Genomic DNA, 24,444 nt, shown 5'->3' with positions numbered 1-24,444 from the left:
ACCTTGACGACAAGTCAGGACTCTCTGTTTTTTGTTGATCTTGTATGTTTTTAATTGTAAGTTCAGTCTTATGTTTTGGAGTTTGAACTAGTACACACTTTGTTTAGGAGCCATCTGAAGCCCGCCTCCGGTCGAGGGATTTTACGCTTTGTTGAAGACCCATTGGGGGCCTTCGACTGCTTTCTGCTCTTTTGTCATGTTACTGTCTCCTTTACACATTCCACATTTTCATTCTCAATTTTTTAGAATGTTAGGTTCAAATGAAAACTAAATTCTTTAATTTCCGTAAAAATTTTGAGTGGGTTCATTGGGGTCTCAGCGTGACGCGGGATTGCTGACTTTTTGTAAGAGTTACACGTGAAAGTCAAATTATTGTGCCGTAAAAACGGGAATTGAAGTCTAGCGGGACACGGGAATTTACCCAAAAAATGAGAATAGTTACACTACATAGTGTAAGCGGGATACGGGAATCTGACAAAACAGTAAGCGGGATCCGGGATAAGAACCCAACGAGACCCCCATTAACGAGAACATTTACTGCTTTAGTAAAGTTGTGATAGATAATGCAAAATGTTTTAATCATTTTACCTTATAATGTATGAGGTAATAAGCATTGCGTATAAGGTTTATAACAATTGAAAAAATTCAGAATTTTCTTTGTTTTTATAGGGACACGAATTCTCATAAACGGTAGAAGTGACGCTACCAAATTTCAAATTTTATTTTGTGTTGTGTGGTAATAAGCATTGTCCCAGGTTAGGGGGTGGTGGGGATCCCGCCTAATTAGGTATGTATGTGCCTGTCGCATGTCAGGAACCTTTAATTCAGTGTTTGTCGTTTGTTTATGTGTTACATACATGTATTTTTTTTCGTTCATTATTTGTTCATAAATTTGTCCGTTTCTATTCTGTTTGAATTGTTTTTACATTGTCATTTCGGTGCCTTTTATAGGTGACTATGAGGTATGACCTTTGCTCATGGTTGAAGACCGTATTGTGACCTATAGTTGTTAATTCCTGTGCCATCTGATCTCTTGTGGATAGTTCTCATTGGCACTCAAGCCATATTAGGTAAAAGGGTGGGGATCCCGTTAACAAATTTAACCCCGCCTTATTCTGTATATATGTGCCTGTCCCAAGTCATGAGTTTGTAATTCAGTGATTGCCGTTTGTTTATATGTTAAATATTTGTTTTTTTGTACATAAATTAGGTCATTAGTTCTCTCGTTTGAATTGTTTTGCATTGTCATTTCGTAGCCTTTTATAGCTGACTATTGTTTATGGACTTTGCTCATTGTTGAAGGCCGTATGGTGACCAATAGTTGTTAATTTCTTAGTCATTTGGTCCCTTGTGGAGAGTTCTCATTGACACTCATGCCACATTTTCTTTTTTATATTGTGTATAAGTTTCGTAGTATTTCCCAATATTGGTTGAGGCAAACTAAAGTTAGGAGAACGAGACTCATTTTTTAGGATGTTATAGAAGGACGGACTAGGGTAACACCTTATGCCTCTCCATTATGGCACCAACACAGAAGCGCTGACTATTGTGCTGGTAATACTCATCCCACTAGCACTGTTACACACACACACACACACACACACACACAATTTTATTACAAAAATATTTAATCTTAATTTTGATTTTCTTTTTTTTTTTGGGCCGAATGATTATATGCATCCCCTTCACAAGGAGTCTCAAATCATATACATTTTTGTAATATTTCCTAGCTTATTTTTCAACTAATTTTAAAGCTTACAAACTTAAATTGATCATCTCTTTCTTTTTATATGTCTTTTAACATTTTGTTTTGAACAAAACGATTTGTTACATATACTTCACATGTATTTCTATCAAATCTGGCATTATTTCAAAGCGAATTAAATAAACTTCAGTCGAACTTGAAAATAAATATGCCATCATTCAAATATATATGCAAGTCGTTAACTGGTCAAGCGGCTAGATGCACATATTGTCGGCCAATTGAACGACTTGTCGTTTTAAAACTTCTAGAAATATTGACAGAAATAAGGGATGAGTAAAGAAAAATAAATGAAAACAGAACGACTGAATTAAATAAAAGTATGTTCGATATACTGTATATTTCGGTTTATTTTTAAAATCTATACGATGCTTTATTTTTATCTAGTTTCCTAATGAAAATAATTAAAAGAGAAGATAAATACCTTATAGCTTCCTTTATTCCGCCGATGCTGAAATGTTTAATGTTATAAAACAAATTTAGCGTCTTTGACCCACTTTATCTTTTTATTCTGATACTCGCGGTTATGTTCTCAAAGTTGAACGGGAACATTAGAATGATCTAGAATAGAACAAAGATGGAACCAAGAAGTTGGGTTGCTATAACCAAACAATCCGGATGTTGAACCAGTTACCATGGTTTCGAACCAAAGAACCAAAAACCCAGATGGAACCAAGGTTTAGAACCAGAGTTCCCGAATAGAACCTAATTGCATTCAGAATTCTCTTGACTTTTTATACCTTCAACGTATTTTCCAAATCATTTATTTATTTAGTATATTTATACATAATTATTTAAATAATTGAGGTCTGGAGCTGGCATGTCAGTAACTGCTAGTAGTCCTTTGTTAATTTGTGTGTCATTGTCATTTTGTTTTAGTTTTTTTTTTTTTTTTTTTTTGTTACCTATTTTGACATCGAACGCGAACTTCTTTTAAACTCTGTGCGTATTGGTGTTTGTTTGGTCTTTTACATTGGTCGTTAATGTCATTTTTTTAAGGTTTTTTTTGTTACCTTTTCTGACGTCGGACCCGAACTTCTTTTAAACTAAGTTTTACTGTGCATATTTCTGTGTGTTTGTTTTTGCGTGAACACCTGAGGGGGTTGAAACTTAAAACTTGTTTAACACAACCAAATATTTGAGATTATCTAAATTCAGAGCCTCTATGATGTCACAGATTTGATGATAGCTGAACGCACCTGTATTATAACAAAAGGACATTGAATTGTGAAAACTAGATCACGCTGGATACTTATCACTGAGTGATTTGAAACAGGACTAAACTTACTGTACCTTTTTCCAATGAATTATTCAAAACTATGCAAAAGGTATCTACGAATTTGAGCTAAACATTTCATCAGTTATCTATCATTTACCAAACACATGCGGAAGATATATAAAGGACATTTAAACGTACAAGTAAAAGACAAACTGACAACGCCATCATGGTCATGGCAAAAAACGGAAAATTACGAAAAGACAAACAATATATTCCAAAATAGACAAAATAGAAAACTAAAGACCTCTATATTTAGAGAGTAAAACAAACACACATTTAATAATTCCTTTCCCTTTTATGACATTTTCTAGTCTTTCGGACAATTTATAACATATTCATATGTGATACTCTTACTCATCCACTGAATGCACTCAAGGTGTGATGGTGAAGTGTTCAGAATTTGCTCATCTTGTGTGATTTGCTTGTACTGTCTCATTCATGATTACCCAACCTGTTTTACTTATTATCATGTTGCATTTTAATGTATTGTTTTCACGTTTATGTGTTACATATTTGTTTTTCGGTCATTTTTTATATAAATAAGTCCGTTAGTTTTCTCGTTTGAATTGTTTTACATTGTCATATCGAGGCCTTTTATGGCTGACTATGCGGTATGGGCTTTATTCATTGTTAAAGGCCGTACGGTGACCTATAGTTGTTAATGTCTGTGTCATTTTGGTCTCTTGTGGACAGTTGTCTTATTGGCAATCATACCACATCTTCTTTTTTATGTATACTCACGCAAAAAAGATAAAACATTACATGCAAGTACTATGCGTGTGCATTATATTTGCAATACTCTCTCAGCTCCTCAAATATGTTTATGCACTGCATGACATAACTCGTTTTAGATAGAAAACTCGAACAGTTTCAAGCGGTCAAAAATCTTTTAAGAACATATTTTCCGATATAATTTTAAACATTCTTGTCGAAAAGTTTTATCAAAAAGACAAAATACAAAAGCATTGGACGTATTGCTACCAAAATATCCACGCAGAACGACGGCTGTTACCGGTTGGACAGTGGTTTTATATAACGTAGGATTCAGCATTTTGACCATCATCATGCAAACAAACAACATATATGCTATATACGAAACTGTGGTTGCTATTATGAGACCTACTGTAAGTCGAAGTGCGTTTTTAAGATTATGCGATGCGGTCGTCCTGTAAGCTATTTCGGCTGGTACGTGAATTGTTTGTATCTCCTCATTTTGAATAGATGAGTTAACATTGTCGTTCCGAAATCTAATATGCGTAGCGGAATTAAAAGACGAATTTGACTTTCCTCTTAATGATTTCCTAGTTTTTATCCCATTACAAATGTCCCACAGTATTCGTGCGTATGACACGATACACACTATGGCGAAAACTGAACAAAGAGTACTAAGTATTATGATGTAATACATTCCTGCATTATGTATATTAAGATACTGGGTTAAAACAGTGCAATCCTTTCCGGGGACACCAGGGGTCCCTGTTTTAATTTCGTTTGGACCGAAAAATATTACGACTGGGATTGAAAAAGCCATAGATATCCCTACCAGGAAAACAGATATGACATTATTCGACTTCTGAGAGTTTAAGAACAGTATTGGTTCTTTTTTAACAATAATTCTATATCTTTCAACAGCAATCGTAGTCCAAAATCCACTTGAGGCCAAGGCTACCACGTGAAAAAGAAATATGAAGAATTTGCAACCACTGGTAGATGTGGAGTAGCTGTATCGAATATTATAAATCTCTAATGGCATACAAAACAAACACGCTATAAGATCAGTTAAAGAAAGCCAAATGATGAAAACTCGAATAGAATATTTTGCCATGACCGGCGATATCTTAAATATTAATATCATGTGTATATTTCCAATTGTTCCTATGATACACAAGAAAATAAGGCATATTGTAGCTTGGATCCCTTGGTCCAGAAATCTTTCGTATTCTATGTCGCTCAAACTCGTATAAGTTCCGTTTGTTAAATCTAATGCCATCCTGAAAAAATTAAATAAAACCTTTTATGTTTTTGATTTTAATAACAATTGATAAATCAGAGCTACTTGTATAAATTTGAATTTTTCGAGTATAACTCACGTGTGTTTTGTCTGGTGTACTCTGAATGACGAATTTATTTTTTTAATCAGCAGCCTTTTAATTTACTTTTTTCTAAAGGGTAAGTTTTTTTGTGTTTGTAATTGATTCAAATCTGTTTTCATTGCCTGATTCAGATATGTTCTTCTAATCCAATTATGTATGTTCTTCTAATCTGATTCACATAATAATGTTCTTCTAATCTGATTCACATATGTTCTTCTAATCTGATTCACATATATTCTTCTAATCTGATTCACATATGTTCTTATAATCTGATTCACATCTGATTCACATATGTTCTTATAATGTGATTCACATATGTTCTTATAATCTGATTCACATATGTCCTTATAATCTGATTCACATATGTTCTTCTAATCTGATTCACATATGTTCCCACAAACTGATTCAGATATGTTCGTATAGCATAAATTACGAATGTCACATATGGAGCAGGATCTGCTACAATTTTAGAGCACCTGACAACATCACCATTTTAGTTGGTTTTATTTAGCTCAGTCTATGGTTGGTTTTCTATGTTGCGGTTTTGGGGACTTATGTTTGTCTGTGTGTCGTTTAGTTTTTTATCCAAGGCGTTGCCAGTTTATTTTCCACGTATAAGTTTGAATTTCCCTTTGGTATCTACAATCTCTCTTTTACAACCATTTTTGAAACCACAAAGGACAAGGTTCACTAATGGCACAAAATGGCCTAAAATATCAACTTTATCATAAAACACCACAAAGGTCTCAATTTGGTTCGTAAATGGTTGTATTTCAAAAGTCTAAATGCTAATTACATCAGTTCTTTTCATAAGAGAACATAATATTCTCCAAAGTTAGCCTATTTTGGACACTTTGTCAAAATATGATAATTTTCTGCATTTTTTAAACCTCAAAGCTTTAAAAACACCTTAGCGGCCACCTACGATCCAAAATGTGTTGTAACCAAAGATTTCAATTTTGATATAGATTTAATCAATATAAAAACTTTTTGGATCGTATGGGGTCATAGCTCCATAAATTGTAAAAGAAAGTGCTAAAAAAAATTGTTAGTCTTAATAGTATTATCACAAGTATTTCTACGTGAAATTTGTAATATTTTGGCCCGATTTAAAAAACATTAAAAATTCAGGGCCAATTTAAGCCTTCGTGAACCTTCTCCTTTGTTAGCATTAGAATGATTTCCTTATTCCTGTACTTCGTTAAAAAATGATTTAAACAACAAATGTGTGTCAAGTGCTAGATTATCAAATCGGAAGAGATCAGTTCCAAAACCAGCCTTAACTTCAGGAAAACGACATTCACATACTTGTAAAAAAAATTTACAATTACTTCCCTGTTGAATTTTTTTTAATCCGAATTATATCGGACAGAATTTTATTTTATGATTTTAATCCATGTAACGGTACCTTAACTCCAAATGGTAACAATAGCAAAATAATATCCATCCGAAAGCCCATTTTTATTTCAGTTTGCCCAATTAAAAAGTGGAAATAAAATAACCATTCATGATTTATATCTGTTAATTGAAATTAAATTATTACATGAATAGAATTTAGGTAATTAGTTTACATACGGTACTGCAGCTCTTTTCACAAAAAAATCTGAAGAGTAAAATTGTTCGTAAATAATACACATTTCACATTTCATTATAACTTACTATCAATTTTAGTCGTACCAACTTTCTTGCTCTTCATCGAACAATGTAGTATCTGTGCAAGAATATACAAAAAAAGAAATAATTCTCTTTGAACAAAATGTGTATTATCATATCAATAGTTGTCAAAGGTACCAGGTTTATAATTCAATTCGCCAGACGCGCGTTTAGTCTACATTAGACTCATCAGTGACGCTCAGATCAAAACTCAAAGTTTACATATTTAAGTATGTTTCAACTGTTAAAAAGTTAAATGTATGAATGTAAGGATGATTCTTTTGTACTGAAAAAAGTAATACCACAAAAGTACTGAACTTCGAGAAAATCCAATAAGGTCAGTCCCTTATAAAATAGCAAAATCAAAAGCTCAAACACATCATACGAATGAATGAATAACAACCGTCATATTTCTAACTTGGTACAGGCATTTTCGTATGTAGATAAATCGTGGATTTACCTGGTTTTATAGTTTGGTAAGCGTTTCACTTGTATGATAGCCGCATCAAATTCCATTATTTTGACATCGATGCGTTACTTTCATCCATTGTCAGGATACGTTATAAAAATATATGATATACCAGTTAAAATCATAAAACACATACCTCAATGATCTTTATTGTCTTTGTGAATATAGTTGTATTTTCATTTACAGATGATAGACAATTAATCATTGGTATAATTTTCAAGTTCTTATATACAAAACAACATTTTTCATATCATTACACGCCCTTCCGATGATGCATCCAATGAACATGTATTGTTATCACAAAACTAAAGTCCATATTGGAAACCCTAATATGAGTAACATGTTTAGTGTATTAACAATCGTTTGGTTGTCGTTCTTTAGTCTGTTCAATCATATAAGGCTTTATAGCTTAAGCGGAAACCCCATGGACAACAATAGACATTCTAAATAGAGTGAAAATGATTCCAAACTGACGACATTTGAATAACACGTCACAATTAGGTTCAATACCATGCATATCATAATGGAAACTATTTCCCCTAATTGATTCGTCATTGGCAAACAAGGATGTTCTTCCATATTCGTTGCGCATTCTCAGTGTTTTCTATAATTGTTTTTCTTTATTCCTATAATACATGTCAAACTAGAATCCAGTTTTCGTATTGAATACATTTGTAACAGCTTGATAACACCGAGAGCAAAAATATTCGCGATGACTTTGATTCACAGTATGTATACCTCGTACACGTTTTTTGATTATTAAATGTTATTGATACCTCAAATATAATAATTTATATAATTTGTCAAGCTGTTTTGTGATTGCGCTGAATGCTTGTGTACTATGAAGTATGTTTTATAAGACAACATGTGAACTTTTAAATGATTGTCCATACTTTGTACAACACCGACAAGCCCAGTCGGATTATCAAAATGCTCATTAATATGGCTAATGTCTGCGTCAATTTAATATGATTAACTAAGACCTTAAATTATAAGCAATTGATCTAATTGCTACATGCTTCGTGAATTAAGCAAAGTCAACCAGTTTAGTCTAAGATGCATGAAATTTTTATTAGTTGTTAGTGGCTTTGAACTAGCTGTCGGATAACTGCGAGTACTCAGATCTGTTCATGGTGTCTTTTTGTGTCGGGATGTATAAAAACCCGGCCACGTCCATTTGTATTTTTGTTCATTGGATGAGTTAAGCCTTTTTCAACTGATTCTTTTGTTCGTTCTTATGTTGTACTGTTATACCACTGTCCTAGGTTAGGGAAGGGTTGGGATGCCGCTAACATGTTAAACCCCGCCACATTATTTATGTATGTGCCTGCCCCAAGTCAGGAGCCTGTAATTCAGTGGTTGTCGTTTGTTTATATGTTACTTTTTTTTTCGTTAATTTTTTTATATAGATAAGGCCCTTAGGTTTCTCGTTTGAATTGTTTTACATTGTCTTATCGGGGCCTTTTATAGCTGAATTTGCGGTCTAGGCTTTGTTCATTGTTGAAGGCCGTACGGTGACCTATAATTGTTAATTTCTGTGTCATTTTGGTCTCTTGTAGACAGTTGTCTCATTGGCAATCATACCACATCTTTTTACTGTTACATGTGACAATTTTCAAGTATTTGGTTTGGGGTACATTCAGGGGTGAGCACGATATCTTTATACCCCAAACAAGGCGATTTTTGATGTCGAAGGATGATAATGTTTAAGTATAAAACATTTGGAAATTGAGACATTATACATAAAACTAAAATTAATTATTACATGTTTACCATTAAGTTGTATCAAATTAAAAATCAATGAACATTTAAAATCATCTGAAACGAGTTACTGGTGAAAATGAGGTTTATCCAACTCCTGAACCAATGCATGTATATAGTTTCATATAGACTTAGGTTTCTGTGCACGATTTTATCATACTTTACGCAAACATATCGTATAATTGTATTTTTTTTCTCTGTCTGTTATGATGTTAAAATATGGCAGCTCATTTCTTTTCATGTTTTGAAGCCGAAGTTTAATGATTGTCATCTTATAGTAAACAATCAACAAAGAAATATGGATATTGAACACGTGTTTAACATGTACAATTAGATAATAGTTTATTTAGGTGACAGATCCATGCGTATTGCGATCACCAGTTTTTAACAAGTAGGGTCACGTAATGTCACTTTGCATACAGAAAATATGTCGGCGAATTGCTTCCTGGAATAAAGCAATTAAAAAAAGCAAACTTCTTCGAAATGTGGACAGATTAAAGAATTTTCTTCTGAAAAAAGTATATGAACATTAGTTTAATAATGAAAACTATCCATTTTGTTATAAAAAAAACATATACATCATTTTTTTTTAATTTGAGGTTTCTTATGACTTTAAAATCAGACCATTGTTTCTCATCTGAATACTGCTAAATTTTTGTTACCTGTATAATAACTCATCGGCCTAAAACCTATTTCATGTTGGTGGCCATCTGCTCTTGTCTGCTCTGTGGTCGGGTTATTGTCTCTTTGGCACATTCCCCATTTCCATTCTCAATTTTATTCATAAATTCTATATAAATATGTTTTTTCGCGAGAAATTTTGCCTTTTTCCTGTTTTTTTGATGGAGCAATCTTTTCAATTGTTTCTTAACTGATGATAAAATTATTTTCTTTCCTTTTCTGAATATTTCTGAAGTGCGATGGATTACATTGTATAACCAATCCTAAATGTGTTGTTGTTACAAGTTAATTTTCAGCTCATGCTCAATTTCACCCTTAGCTTCTGTTAAATACAATGTATGTATTGTTTTACTCTGTTTTTGTAAGAATGGATTTTTTTTTCAATTTTAATTTCCAATTTAATTTTGTTGCTGTTATGATAACAATAGAAAGAAAGTCTATTTTGTATTTTGCATTCTCATTAAAAATGTTTTTCTATTCTCTTCCGTTTGCAAAATAGCAAGTGTATATTTTCTGTTGAAACACCAGAAAATTTAACAATATTAACATGATTAAGTTATTTCATTAGGTTAAATTTGGAATGATTAAGGTTAAAATTGATCAGAATTTGAAAACGACAAGAATTTTTTCTACACATGGAAAATAAAATATCCACATTTAAAGTATACATTACGTATAAAAGTTAAATATTTAAGCTATTTACATATGACACTTATCCCTAATGGTACTATGTATTTTTTTTGTGTAAATGATGTTAATCCCTTTCGAATTGATATAGACCAAAATTAAACAACACGTTATATTAATTCATGCGTATGAGGCGCTTATCTAGATTTGCCTCAAAGTCAAATATTTGAAAGCCAAGGAACCATACGAAACGACACGAAGCGACACAAAGGAAGATATATATGACATTAATTAACCTGATAAAAGGACCAACTTTGAAAGAGGGAGTTGACGATTGACATTTGAACTTCAAAATAATTACTGCAGGTTCCTCACCAGATCTTATGTTTCACAGTACCATTTTGCAGCTTACAACGGCTTTTCGACTGTTAAATATATTGTATAATATCCTTATCGATGCTGGATTAAAGAGACATGGGTCAATCTTCTTCTGCAGGGTCTTAATCACTTGCAAATAAAATTTTGTCAATGATCTAAGGTGGATTCTTCAAAGCATAGGTACAAAAACCACTTCAACAAAAGCATACAGTTACATTTATGCATTATCAGGCATCATTAACAAATAGATGTACCAATAACATTTAGGCCGACATAAGATCCGTGCAGGAATTTTACTGAATGATTAAATATTTTTAAAAAAAAGACAGATCTGACAGACAGTAAAAAACGACAAATATTAACATAACGTATAAAAAACAGCTAAAATTGTTTGAAAGTGATTTACTGTTCAGCACAGAACAGAACTATTTAAACGACAGAAAACACAAAGTACCTATCTAAGAGATCTCCTATTAACTGAAAGTTAGATGAAAGTCAAATACATGTACAACTAGTTTCTATATATGGTGGCCAAAAAAAGCTTTTAAACCCAAAAATCAGATAAAACGAATAACTAGCATGAGGACTAAACCTTGTTGTTGATTTGCCTGTTGAAAACTTAAATATTCTTCTTTTTATCGCATACAAATGGATGATCTTAACTCTTTTATTCTATTTAAATCCTAACTGGAAAGCCTCTGACAGACTGAGTGAGAGTAAAATCAGTGTTGTCGATATCCGTTAAAGTTAAAGCTACCCACAAAACTATGTTTCTGTGTATGTTGCATTTTCCATGTTGTCGTTTGTTTTTGTTGTACTCCAGTGTATTCATTGTTTTCCCCTAATAGTTGGCAGTTGCTATCTTAAAGCTAGTTTCTATGTATGTTGCATTGTCGTTTGTTTTGTTTTTTGTTGCACTCCATTATTTTCGTTGTTTTCCTCTAAGACGTTTTATAGTAGATTTGTTTCTCTCGGTGTTAGTCTGTAACCTGAATTTGTTTTCTCTCAATCGATTTATGACTTTTGAACAGCAATATACTACTGTGCCTTTAGATACCAAATCTTCATATGTTTATATATAAATACTAGTATTGAATTGTTGATAACACATAAAGCAAAAAAGAAAGAAACATTAATTCGGGCCCGGTAAGAAAGGATATAAAAGAAAGTAGTACATATATCAAAAATCACTTCCTACGCATAGCTGACATTTTGATATTTATAAACCAAATTCATTGTATGGAGATAAAACAGGGGAACATGTTTTGTCTGTCTTTCAGAGGAAACCCTGTTTTGTTTTCTTCCGAACTATGGGTCATGTAGGTGTTTCAAGCTGCAGAAGAGGGACGAAAGATACCAAAGGGACTGTACAACACGAACCCCACCAAAAACTCAGGTGCTCCGGAAGGGTAAGCAGAACATGTGGCACCCGTTGTGTTGCTTATGTGATAACAAATCCGGTAAATAGTCTAATTCAGTAGGACACATTCATGAAAGGGAAGGGGATTGTAGTACGACATAAGAAAGTGGACAATTCAGATTTTAAAAAGTTGATTCGATCATTAGTTTTGTAGTGCTTCATCCGTAATATATCTTTCCTAATCAGCAGGTGCTTTGTGATTGGAATTCTAGATGAAAAAGAAAACTACTGGATATAGTTATATTTGAATGATACTTAACCGTTACTTTAAGTATGTATCGTATATATATATTTCGCATTTCAAATAGACGATTCACAATTTAGATTTGATTATCTCCCGTTTATCTTAATATTAAACATATAAGCCATTATAATTTGGCGGTAATGATCTCTCCAGAAATGTTCACCAAAAAAATATTGGTACGCTGATTTTTTCAAAAACTACATAAAATATATTACAAATGCATTATGTATGTTTATTAGATATGTCATATAAACGCTTTATCTGTTTCGAATAAAGGAGATTTCGGAAAAATCGGTACATTTTTTTTTGTTATTAATATTGAAAAAGAAAAATAAAGATCTCCGCTCTTAATATTCGCTTATTATACTTTTAAAAAATATATGTAAAGAGTGACAAATTACCAGGACATCAAGATCTTCAACTTAACGCCATTCTGTCTAAAATTAATTGTATATTCAACCAATGGTTTTAGTCCGTTGGGGATTCTTGCAAATTATTGAAGACGTTCTCCAAAATATGCAACCACAATCATCCTTATTTAGTCGTAATATCACAACTTTGGACTTTTCGATGTTTAATGATAATCAAGTTAACGCTTTTGATTTATAATAACACCTTATGTAAAACTTCTGGGTTTTGATTGGTTAATAGCCAGTGTATTTTTCATCAGTTTACTGTTATCAAATGCATATCGTTCAATTTTTAACGCCGCCGGGGTATTTTCAAAAAGAATATGCTTTTTTTACCCTTTCTTTCGTGGTATTTGCCAAAAAATACTCTATCCAACTAGACACTTGTAACGTAACGATCATCAATGCGTTTTGGAACATTGAAATTCGGTGTAATTAAACAGAAATAGCATGTTCTTCAGGGGTAATTGCGAAAAATACCAGTCTTGGGAATGAATTTACCTCGCCTTATGGCTCGTGAAATTTAACATTCTCTCGAGTGGTATTTTTCGGAAATACCCCTACTTAACATGATATATATGTTTAAAATTTTACATAATCATGTTTTGATTATGGGTATATATGTAGATAAAACAAGCGTGTTCTTTTTTGTAAGTTTTTGTTCTAATGTTTCGCAATTATCAATATAAAAATGACCACATCGTCACATTTTGAATAAACCTGGGAATTTAAGTTACAAAGTTCTTCAACTGGCTTTTTTATTGTTGTGATAGGTTTCAAAAATATGAAAATTCGGAAAAGGACACTTATTCTAATTTCAAATACACAAATGATGATATTATCAAAATCCTATCCTTTTCTCTTGATCAACATTACTTCTTTTTACTGGATGATTTGTATGTATACTAATATGAGCAGAATTGATAGGAAAATTTTGAAAAAGCCGTTACCACAAATAAACACACATTTAAATTAGCGGTAAAAGAACGGAGCAAACTGAGTTAGTGACATGCTTAAACTATTTACAATAACGTATTTAGATAGTTTTGGCTGAATTTAAATGATAATGTACTTGTATGTCTTAAATGTATAAAAAAAATATGGCTTATAACAAATTTAAGCATCGTTTGTTTACGTTTCCTTGTTGTGATGATTTTCGGTTTCACAAGCGTGTATTTTCACGTATAATGCTTATATTCTTACGCCATTGTTCTATGACGTCGTGAAGCTCATTCCTAAATTAGCATATTAGTACGATCGGAACAGCTCAATCAATATATTCTAATTTTCCACGGATGTGTACTCAAAGCGTTTAGAGGACGTCATGTTAGAATTGTCTACATTGCATTTTTGTGTTGTATATTTATATTTAGTCACTACTTTTATGAGGTTTTCTTATGAAGTTGTTTTCTGGGGTTTTTTTTCTCGTCCTTGTCAACATTATATGGTATTCAGAGGTTTGTCAACGACACGAAAGCCACTCCAATATAATTTTAAAGAAGAGCGATAATGAGGATTCGCTTATCAAACCCGTTTTCTATTTTTGATTTTTGGAAGTTTTATAAACAGTTAATTATACTTCATTACAACACAGAAGTGTTGACTATTGTGCTTAAAAGATATGAACGAAGTCGATTGTGCAAAATTATTAATGAAACTGTAATGCTTCCGACAATTTGTACTTTTATTCCTTAATTTTTATATAATTTAAAAATTATTATTTGTAATGCTTTATTTCTGCAATCAAAACTTTCAAATAATCGATTTTTTTTCTGCTGAGTAAATGTAAAAAAGAATGCACCATCTGGATACCTGTGAAATTTAATACGTTTTGAAAAAAGTTAACATGCAACAAAATCATTTTATATCAAATGATATTTTTCTTTATTTGAATACAACAATTTCACTGTCTCGTTGGTTGAGGAACATCATTTTCTCAATATGTTCAAGATGCTTATCGTTTTGTCACTTCTGTTCGTCGTAACTTTTTCCTTGGAATCAAAAGACAGAGAAGGTATGATAATTATATTTGTTATCATGTAATAAAATGCACATAGTTGAGCAACGTCACTTGTTTAAATTTCAGGAAATTGTTTGAATTACAGTTTTTATTATGGTTTATTACAAGACGATGAATAAAAATACAAATTGGGAAGTAATAGATGCAACAGTAAAAATACTATATCAAATAACTTTGAATACTTTGGTTTCGTATTTTTAGTAATAAGTATCGATACATCTTAAACAGGCAAAATCAATAAACTGCAGTTATTTACAACTGTCATTTAATTCCTTCGTGTTTAAATTTAGCTTTTGTAACTGTTTTTACTACTTAAGCTCAAAGCCTTGGTTTTTTTTTACATTTGCTTATTTCAGTATTTGCCTTTTTGGAAGAAGCGATGGATCCTTTCTATTTATAGTCATCGAAAGTTAATTATTTTCTATCTTCAGCCGGGTCAAACTCCTGTGATAAAAGGGGACAGCCTTTGATAAAATATGCATATGTTAGAAAAGTCAGGGTGGTGCGATAACTTGTATGGGGTGTATTACAACATGTGCAAATGCTTATTTGTATTTGGACGGATGAAAAAAAAATGTAAGGTGATGAGAACATTTGTAGCTAGGGCTTAACAAATTTAACAACAATGATGAAAAATAATTTTAAAAGGTATCTTGTTATGGGTGCAACAGGTCAATAATAAATAAAAATATAAAGGAAAATAAATATTGACAACGTTTTGAATTAGGCAGTAACATAAGTAAACGAATCTTATTTGGATTGATTAAAAACGTTTCCGCTATGGCATACCCATGGCACGTGAAAATAACTTAAATACAAAACACACTTTTAGATATCAAATTTAATTTCAGGTTTGAGAACATATAGAGAATCAGAGGAGAAGACTAGAGTTGATGATATTTTACACGAATTACAAGGTAAAATTACCGTTTTTGGATCCTTTTGTATGTTCATAACTAGTGGTACATCTTTCGAGAAACCCTCTAATGTTTATTCCAATGTGAAGCATGCATATTGTACAACTCAAGCATCATAGATTTTATCAAAGTTTGAACAAAATTGCGTCAGAATTTATTTTTTCAAAATAATACACTGCTGATCAGAGAGGAGGAATATATGTCAAGAGGATTATCGCTTTTAAAAAATATTTCAACCTGAAACATGCAGAAACTCCTTTGCTTTGCAAATATAACTATATTCTAATTTTTAAAGTTAATCTTTATTTTTGAACATCTATACAGATATTTTATGTTTTTATCTTAAAACACGTGACAGAAGAAAAAAAAACATTACTATTTTATATTTTTTTTTCTCGCTTAATTGATCCATCATGACATACATGTAATTAAATTAGATTTGGGGTATATTCCTACAATTTTGAATGCCAAGTCGGAAATATGACAAGTGTTTTCAATTCGTTTGATATATTTGAGCTTTATATTTTCCATCTGATATCCAAGGCTTGCGTTTAATGTTGCTTTTTAAATCATTAATATATTACACTTAGGGTGTCATATAACAAACAAAAAGCTGTTCTTTAAAAAAAATTGTAACAAATATAATTACATTAACGGAGGTTGTTTAAATTAGATTACAAAGTATTATATATAAAAAAAAACATTCAAAATACTAAAATTTTGTTTCCATAATTTTATTTAAATCAAAATAAACGCTTTAAGATTGATTTCATATTGAAATATCATAACTACTTTAATTGATAGGAATATGTCTGCATGAAAATGAAGACAGAGACGTTACACAACTTAAGAAAGATACACAATCTATACTCAAAAGTAAGTATATGATATATTTTTTATGTGCATATGTTTTAATTTGTTTTTTTACTTTTAAAATATCTTGTCGAAAGCGCCAAGTTAAGAGATTTTGAAAATGAGAAAGGATCAATAAAATAAAATTTGAGCATACGATCAAAACGTATGCAACATAACGAAAACATTTAACACAAGGCATTTAAAGGAAAACATGGAGTCTTTCCGAATAGACTGACACTGACGAACAAAAGTACATTAAGGCAACCGACTAAAGGCAGAGATATTCGGCTCATAAGGTCAGCCTCAGAGTGTTTACCGCTAATAAAAAAAAACCAGAGCAGCACAATGAGTGCATATTTGGACTAGGTACTAATTACCCCTTGTAGCACAGGAGTTTGACCCGGTTTATGATCGTTAATACCGTGCTCATCAAAAAATACCAGAGTTAAAATTGTGTACACAAGACGTGCGTTTAAGTTACAAACTTTCTATAACAAGCACTGTCATACATTATAGTTGTTTGTCCAATGCTTCCTGATTTTCAATTGATCCCTTTGCCATGGTTGTGTATTCGCTATTTTTGACAAACAACAATACAAAAACTATGTTATATCAAAACAAAAATCTCTTAAAATCTACTCACGATCTGCTTGATACTTAACAAGTAGAGCAATGCCTTGATAAAAAACTTATGTAAAACAAATTGTATCAGATTAAAAGGGATAACTGTATTTGTGTCATATTCAAATACTGTCTTTTTAATAGATATGGGGGTGTATAAAGATGTAGTAAAGATGAACAAACAGTTGAAGAATGATATAAAATGGATCCTAGAAGGTCAGTATATTGTATAAGCGTTACATATACATATATACATTATAGATATTTTCCTTAGAGGTTTATACATAGGAAAAGTAAATCAACGAATTGAAATATTGCATCAGAACAAACGTAAAGAAGTCTTTGCACTAGAAATAGAAACAGTGTTAGGCTGTGGATAATAAACAATGTTATAACGAACACCTCTGACGACCCATTAACTGAAATCGTAACAATTTTTATTATAACCCGAAATGTATCAGAAGTCTTGTAGCAAATCATTCCATACTTTCACAAATATATTTTTTATTATCAAAAACAGTTTGGAATTAGTTCCATCCTGCTTATACATGTACACAGCAATTATTTCTTTCATTTTTCTGGCTTTTTCTTAATAAAATGATGACTATTAAACAGCTGTTTACTAATGTTGTCCTCTTTATCCCAACACCATCCCTTAATCATGATTTCTCCTACTTGCTATATCAGCTCTTCAACGTGTATATATGATTTCAAGCTAATATCTTATGAGATTATTTGCTAGCATCCAGTGTAAACAATCGGTAGTGTTAGTGTTATTTATCAAACAACATATTAATATTTAGTTGCGAATGTAAGTTAGAGAAAATTTTGACGGTTTAAAACAGAGGAGAAAGATACCAAAATATAAAAAGAAGAAGATGTGTCACCCGTCTTCGTGAAAAGAGGACGGAATTGTGGTAACAACAATGGGAACAATAACAAAAATATTTTAAACCTTTCAGTAGACAGGACTGAATATACTCAAGTCGTTGATGTAGAGGCTTTATTTCAGGAATTTGTTCAAAAAAATGTGTTTATTAAAATTTACTTCTCAATAAAAGGCATACACAAGCATGTTTAAATTGAGTAATAATGAATCAACAGATTTGGCTAACATTTTGCATATTAATTTTATAGAGTCTCGTGGCGAAAAGGAAATTTCAAGGATAGTCAGGCTGTTAAAACATGAAGTCAAAGGTAATTAAAACACATCGACTTTTTATTATGTCAATATGTCTTTTTATTATTATGAAGGTAAAAAAGAAAGACAGAAGAAAAAAAGATAAAGAAAAAGATAAAGAAACTCTAGATATCTATAATTTTTGTTTACAAAAAGAAGGATAAAAATGAAAATAAATACGTTCAATAAATTGCAGGGATATGTGGAATGTCTGCAAAGGACTGCACTGAGATTAAGAAATATAAAGCAACCTCAGGTGTCTACCAAATATTCCCTAAGAAAACAGAAGGAGTAAAAGCTTATTGTGATATGGATACAGACGGTGGGGGATGGACAGTGCGTACTTTTTCAAATATGATATCAATGAAGAGCAAACTGTTCTCGCCAGGCTCACTTTGAAGTCTGTTTCTATATATTCTAGAATTTTGTATTATGTTATGAGTATATATTAAACAATAGAATAAGTGCGAGCGGTTCAAAACAAAGAAAATTAAACTCCTACTGTCTTTCGATATTGCATGTTTAATATACTACATAAGGAATAATAAGAAATCTGAAAACATAATTAAATATGATAATTGTTTGTCCGATAAGTATATTAAAGTCATATGAAATTCTTGAACCAATACATGTATATATCATAAACTTAGTCTCCAGTGCACAATTGCATCATTTTTTACGCAAACATATCGTATAATCGTCAATTTTTTTTCTCTCTGTCTGTTATGGTGTGAAAATATGGCAGCTAATCAATTGTCGTGTTTATAAGCCGTAGTTTACCGATTGTCGCCTTATAGTAAACAATCAACAACGAAGAATGGATATTGAGCACATGTATAATATGTACAATCAGATAATAGTTTATTTCAATGACAGACAAATGCGAAGTGCGATCACAGGATTTTTACGAGAAGGGTCATGCAAAGGTCACTTGCATACGGAAAATATGTCAGTTAATTGCTTCTTCTAAATTTGGAGAAAATCAAAGAACTTTCTACAAAGAAGTGTCATGCAAGGTCACTTGTATACGGAAAATATGACAGTGAATTGCTTCTTCTAAATTTGTCTTCAGAAAAAAGTATGTGTACATAAGTTTTATAATGAAAACTATCCATTTAGTTATAAAAAGAAACATCTGAATCATTTGTTTTTTTAATTTGCGGTTTCATATGACTCTAATAACATAAAAAGGTAAAACAAAATTGAATAGAAATGATTTTTCAGTTAAGCAAATTTTTCATTAAGGGTTGTAAATTATATTTATATATTACAAATCACATTAAGAATATCAAATACTTTTTATCTAAATACATCAAATCTTTGATGCGTATTGTTACGTCTTTATACTGATATAAAAGACACCCATTTGGGGCCTTAACTGTCGTCTCAGTTTATCATTAAATTGTATACTAGTATACAAGAAAACACACAACACAATCTGTCAGTTTACTGATGAGTTGTTTACTAATAACAAAACTTTCAAAAACACAGCGCACAATTAGATCTTTCAAACGACATTAGAATTTAAAAAAAAACACTTAACTATCTGATTTTCTGAATTCTGTTACATTTTGTAAATTGTGGTTGATGGCAAACTGTCGATAGGAATAAGTTTCATTACATATTTAAATCTATTGTTTTTGCTTGATGTTTTATAGTAAATATCTTATCTCATAACTTCTTTGAAGATTATCCAGAAAAGATATGACGATTCCGTTAATTTCCAGAGAACTTGGACTGAATGTGAAAATGGTTTCGGTAACGTCAATGGAGAATATTGGCTTGGTATGTATATTTAAAACATATAACCAATAAATATTATAACATATGATTAAAGCGTCTTCGATGTCAGTTCTCCCGACCAACATTTTTGTATTTCATTATAAGCGATGTCGATAATTGGATAGATTTATTATTTTTCTGGTAGAAAAGTTTGTTTTCTTTAATTAGAAAACGATCTTTTTTAACTATCATTAGTGTGGAAAATAAATATGCATACATGTAGCAATCTTGTAACTTTGAACAGGTGACATGTTTTGATTCACTTTTTGTTTGAAATGTTGTCAGTAAGGCTATCATTATCGAATAACTATAAACAACCTATAAAGTTCATCAATTCGTCTCACGTTAACGCCTGTCATATACTAAAAACAATGTTTTTAATAATTGTAACATATGTATGAAAACAACTTGTTCATGGTTATACGTCTTTATTAAAAAAATGAATGTTTCTTTTTCGTAAATTCATTGGGATGTAAAAGCGTTGATCGAACTACATTTTGTATGAAGCTTAAAATGTGTCCACGGTCAACAATTTTACAACCATATGAAATTACTAAAAGAAGCATTCAATACTTATAATTACATTTTTTTCGCTACATGTATATGATCATGAAAACACGATTACAATCAAGTTTTTCTTTTATTTACCCGTGCACTTTATTGTGGAAACGTGTGTAATCAGGAATGTTATAATTCATTTAGAAATAAATGTTAATTTCAAAATAACGCGAGATTGATGTTAGCCAATTAAAATAGCGTATTATAATGATACATACATTTAATGTAATTATTTAGGCAACAAACATATACACCATTTGACGTCCAGTGGTACATACGAGTTGAGAATAGATCTCACTGATAAGAAGAACAATAAGAAATATGCTACATACACGACATTTGTTGTTGGAGATGCAGCCTCACAGTACAAGCTGACGATTGGAGGTTATAGCGGTGATGCAGGTAAGACCATTGTTGTTAACAATGCAACATCATAATTCAAGCTCAATTTAAACGGAATATAATAACTATCTCTTTACATTAATACTGTTATTTAATAAATATGTTTCTTTCAATTGAATTACGATTCTATATATTTATATTTTCTTGTCGAGTTTCGCTCTAATTTCAGTTTTTTATATTATCATTTCTTCATCACTTGTATTGTGTTTGGGATTTTTAAATGTTCTGTCCTCGTGCATTATAGTAGAGACTAATATTGTCAACATGCACGATAGTTAGTAAAATTTCAATCCTAAGCATACAAACTATGTAAAGCAACATTGCAATAAAATGAATTGTCATTACTGACTGACTCAACAAAAGCAGTTTCTTAAAGAAAAAAATAAACTACACATACTCCGATGAACTTGAAGATACAACTACACTTACGGTAACATATTTTACATACGAAAAAATGTTGACGTGTTTAGTGTGCAAATGATATCGTCAACGGTCAGGCAAATTTTTTCATGTTTTATTCTTGGAATATAAACGACGTAATATATATTTCAATTTAAGGAGATTCGTTGAGCTACCACAACGGAATGAAATTCAGTACTGTTGACAGGGATAATGATTTACACAGTCTCAGCTGCGCCAAGAATGAAGGACCATGGTGGTTTAAAAGCTGTTCTAATAGTTCTCTAAACAGGCCATCTAGAGATCATTGGTACTGGCATCATATAAGTGGTCATTACGTGAAGACGACGGTGATGATGATACGGAAGATCATAAAAGATATTTATATTTCTCTTGTATGAGTTATTTCGCCATGTAATTATCTAAAGAAAGATACATATTTTTCTGTGCATGCGTTTCATCATATGTTAGTTTAAATGTAGGAGGGGATTTCGAAAACAAAATGATTGAATTATTATATAATTTATTACTAACAAGTTAACAATTGTTTTTCATTCGTTTGATGTGTTTTGGCTCTTGATTTGGCCATTTAATACGTGACTCTCCAATTTAAATATGTTTTTACGTTTCATTACCTCAACTCAAGTTCAACAAGGATCTCTGAATAAAAGTAAACTTTAGAATGCAATATAATGTGACTATTAACATGAAATCCTGTCAGATTTATTAGCGGATTGTAAGATTTTGATATTGTGCGTATTAATTCATGTTGTCAAGTGATAAAGTACAAATAGTTTTATATCATCTAGCATGGACATAATTACATAAGACTCAGGTCATTTTTCTTATTTCTAAAACTTTATGGTAGGTTTTCGTTTGCTTATATTATGGCTTGTAGTTAGTTAGTGATTTCCGTCATTTTCCTCCTCATGAAAAACAGAAAAATTGCTATAACTCCGAGTTGGTTGACGGGAACGAACATTTAGAAATAGATTGATTGATTGATTGATTGATTTTTAGTGTTTTAACGCCTCTTATGAGTGCCACGTTTGGTCTATTTTGCGGCAGTCAGTTTTCGTTTGCGGAGGAAGACGGTGTTCCACCGACCTTCCAAATTATCTATATATATATTGGTAACCACATTTAATAAATTCATTAATATTTTATTTGATCTGTAACTTTGAATGAATCTTGTTGTTTCTAAATTTATTCTATTCAACCAATGCTTACCGAAACAGACATTAAATGTAACAATAGTTATCAAAGGTTCCAGGCTTATAAATTGATACGCCAGATGCGCGTTTCGTCAACACAAGACTCATCAGTGACGCTCAGATCACAAAAATTATAAAGCCAAAACAAGTACAAAGTTAAAGACCATTGACACGTAAGTCTAAGCCTTTTGCAAAAGAAGGTGAAGACTGTTAGCTGAATAATGATGATTTTTTAGATATTTTTGAAGTTGAATATTTGCTGTCTCAATGACGTATAATCTTTTTCGTACAAAAATTCAAAATTTGTCTTTCACATGTTTAACATTACCTGCTTTAATGGATGATTACGAATACAATATGATAACACATTTGAGTTCATTTTCAGAGAGAGAAAAAACACGAAAAACTGGAATGATTATGAACAAAAACTCAATCAAGAGTTTTATCACTGATATTAAAAGGGTTCTTGATTGTATCGGTGCACCAATGTTTCAGGTTATTTAGGAGGCAGAGCGCTTGAAATCATGTAGAACTCCCAACATTCGGCAACTTCTTGTTCAAAAACAGTAGTCGCAATTCAGGAATAGTGTTGTTTTTTCTACAAATTTGTACAAAAATCAAGCCATTCATTTTTTGACTTGAAATGGTTTACATTTCCCTTTGCCTTTTTATGGACTTTTGATAGCGTACGTTGTACGGTGACCTCATTAAACTCTGGTATAAACTTGTCTACATGTAATTGAAACCATATACACCTTCTTTAATATTAAACATATTGAATTAAAGAAATAGAAGAAAATGAGTTGAAGGGAAAGCAAAAATAACAAATATAGTGAACTCAGAGGAAAATTCAAAACGGAACGACCATAATCAAATTCCAAAATCGAAAGCTCTAACAAATTAAACGAATGAATAACAACTGTCGTATTCCTTATTTGTTACAGGTTTTTTTTTAAACAAGTTTTATTTTTTTCTGAAAAATAATTCACATATTTATAAAGACGTGATGTGTACAAGTTACCATACGTTTTACCTTTGCACCATGTACCTAACATTTTACATGTGGAGCAGTATCTCCTTACCCTTCCGAAGTACTTGAGATCACCCCTAGTTTTTGGATGGGTTCGTGTTGCTTATTCTTTAGCTTTCTATGTTGTGTCATGTGTACTATTGTTTGTCTGTTTGTCTTTTTCATTTTTAGCCATGGCGTTGTTTGTTTATTTTCGATTTATAAGTTTGACTGTCCCTCTGGTATCTATTGTCCCTTTTTTAACAGAGATGGTGCTGCCATACACGTTACACCATTACACAATTCCCCTCACACCATAGCACCACACATCTTCTACCATTGCACCAATTGTTAATATATCAACTTCCACATACAGATGCAGCATTCAAGAATTTAAGACCGTTTTGTGTTTTGTGTATAAGTTTTATTACACTTGGTTAAGGCAGCCTAATATTAAAGAACGGAAACGGAAGATTTAAACATTTAAAGCTCAAGAACCGTTGCTGCGAAAAAAGAATTATCTTTAATAGCTTCAAATTGATTTCTCAACAAATGTCCTATTGAAATTTCTACAGCAGTTCAAATGAGGTACCCAAATTCTTCAGATTCAATAAATACCCAAAAATAAAGGCAAAAGTAGTATAACGCTGTTCGAAAGTCATAAATTGGTCTAGAGAAAACAAATCCGGGTTTCAAACTAAAACCGACGG

At 31.5% G+C, this 24,444-nt stretch overlaps 1 protein-coding gene and 1 long non-coding RNA gene across 2 annotated transcripts in view; one reads left to right on the top strand and one right to left on the bottom strand.

Annotated features, from left to right (window-relative positions):
- Positions 1 to 3,911: 3,911 nt before the first annotated feature.
- Positions 3,912 to 7,597, bottom strand: LOC143054935 (uncharacterized). Its single transcript, XR_012971884.1, has 3 exons — positions 7,393 to 7,597; positions 6,812 to 6,845; positions 3,912 to 5,032 (listed from the first exon to the last, which is right to left on the bottom strand). It is a non-coding gene; the product is annotated as an uncharacterized LOC143054935 (long non-coding RNA).
- A 7,087-nt stretch (positions 7,598 to 14,684) lies between these two features.
- LOC143055630 (fibrinogen-like protein A) overlaps positions 14,685 to 24,444 on the top strand; it is an 88,085-nt gene continuing 78,325 nt past the window's right edge. The window contains exons 1-8 of the mRNA XM_076228796.1: positions 14,685 to 14,791; positions 15,649 to 15,714; positions 16,519 to 16,590; positions 17,335 to 17,406; positions 18,328 to 18,387; positions 18,567 to 18,706; positions 20,059 to 20,155; positions 20,948 to 21,112. Coding sequence (XP_076084911.1) covers positions 14,719 to 14,791; positions 15,649 to 15,714; positions 16,519 to 16,590; positions 17,335 to 17,406; positions 18,328 to 18,387; positions 18,567 to 18,706; positions 20,059 to 20,155; positions 20,948 to 21,112 — 745 coding nt within the window. The 5' untranslated portion in view covers positions 14,685 to 14,718. The remainder of the gene's footprint in view (positions 14,792 to 15,648; positions 15,715 to 16,518; positions 16,591 to 17,334; positions 17,407 to 18,327; positions 18,388 to 18,566; positions 18,707 to 20,058; positions 20,156 to 20,947; positions 21,113 to 24,444) is intronic.

Source organism: Mytilus galloprovincialis, chromosome 12 (genome assembly GCF_965363235.1).
Source record: "Mytilus galloprovincialis chromosome 12, xbMytGall1.hap1.1, whole genome shotgun sequence".
Classification (NCBI taxonomy): Eukaryota; Metazoa; Mollusca; class Bivalvia; order Mytilida; family Mytilidae; genus Mytilus; species Mytilus galloprovincialis.
The sequence above is the reverse complement of the archived record's forward strand: the minus strand, read 5'-3'. Positions and strand labels throughout refer to the sequence as shown.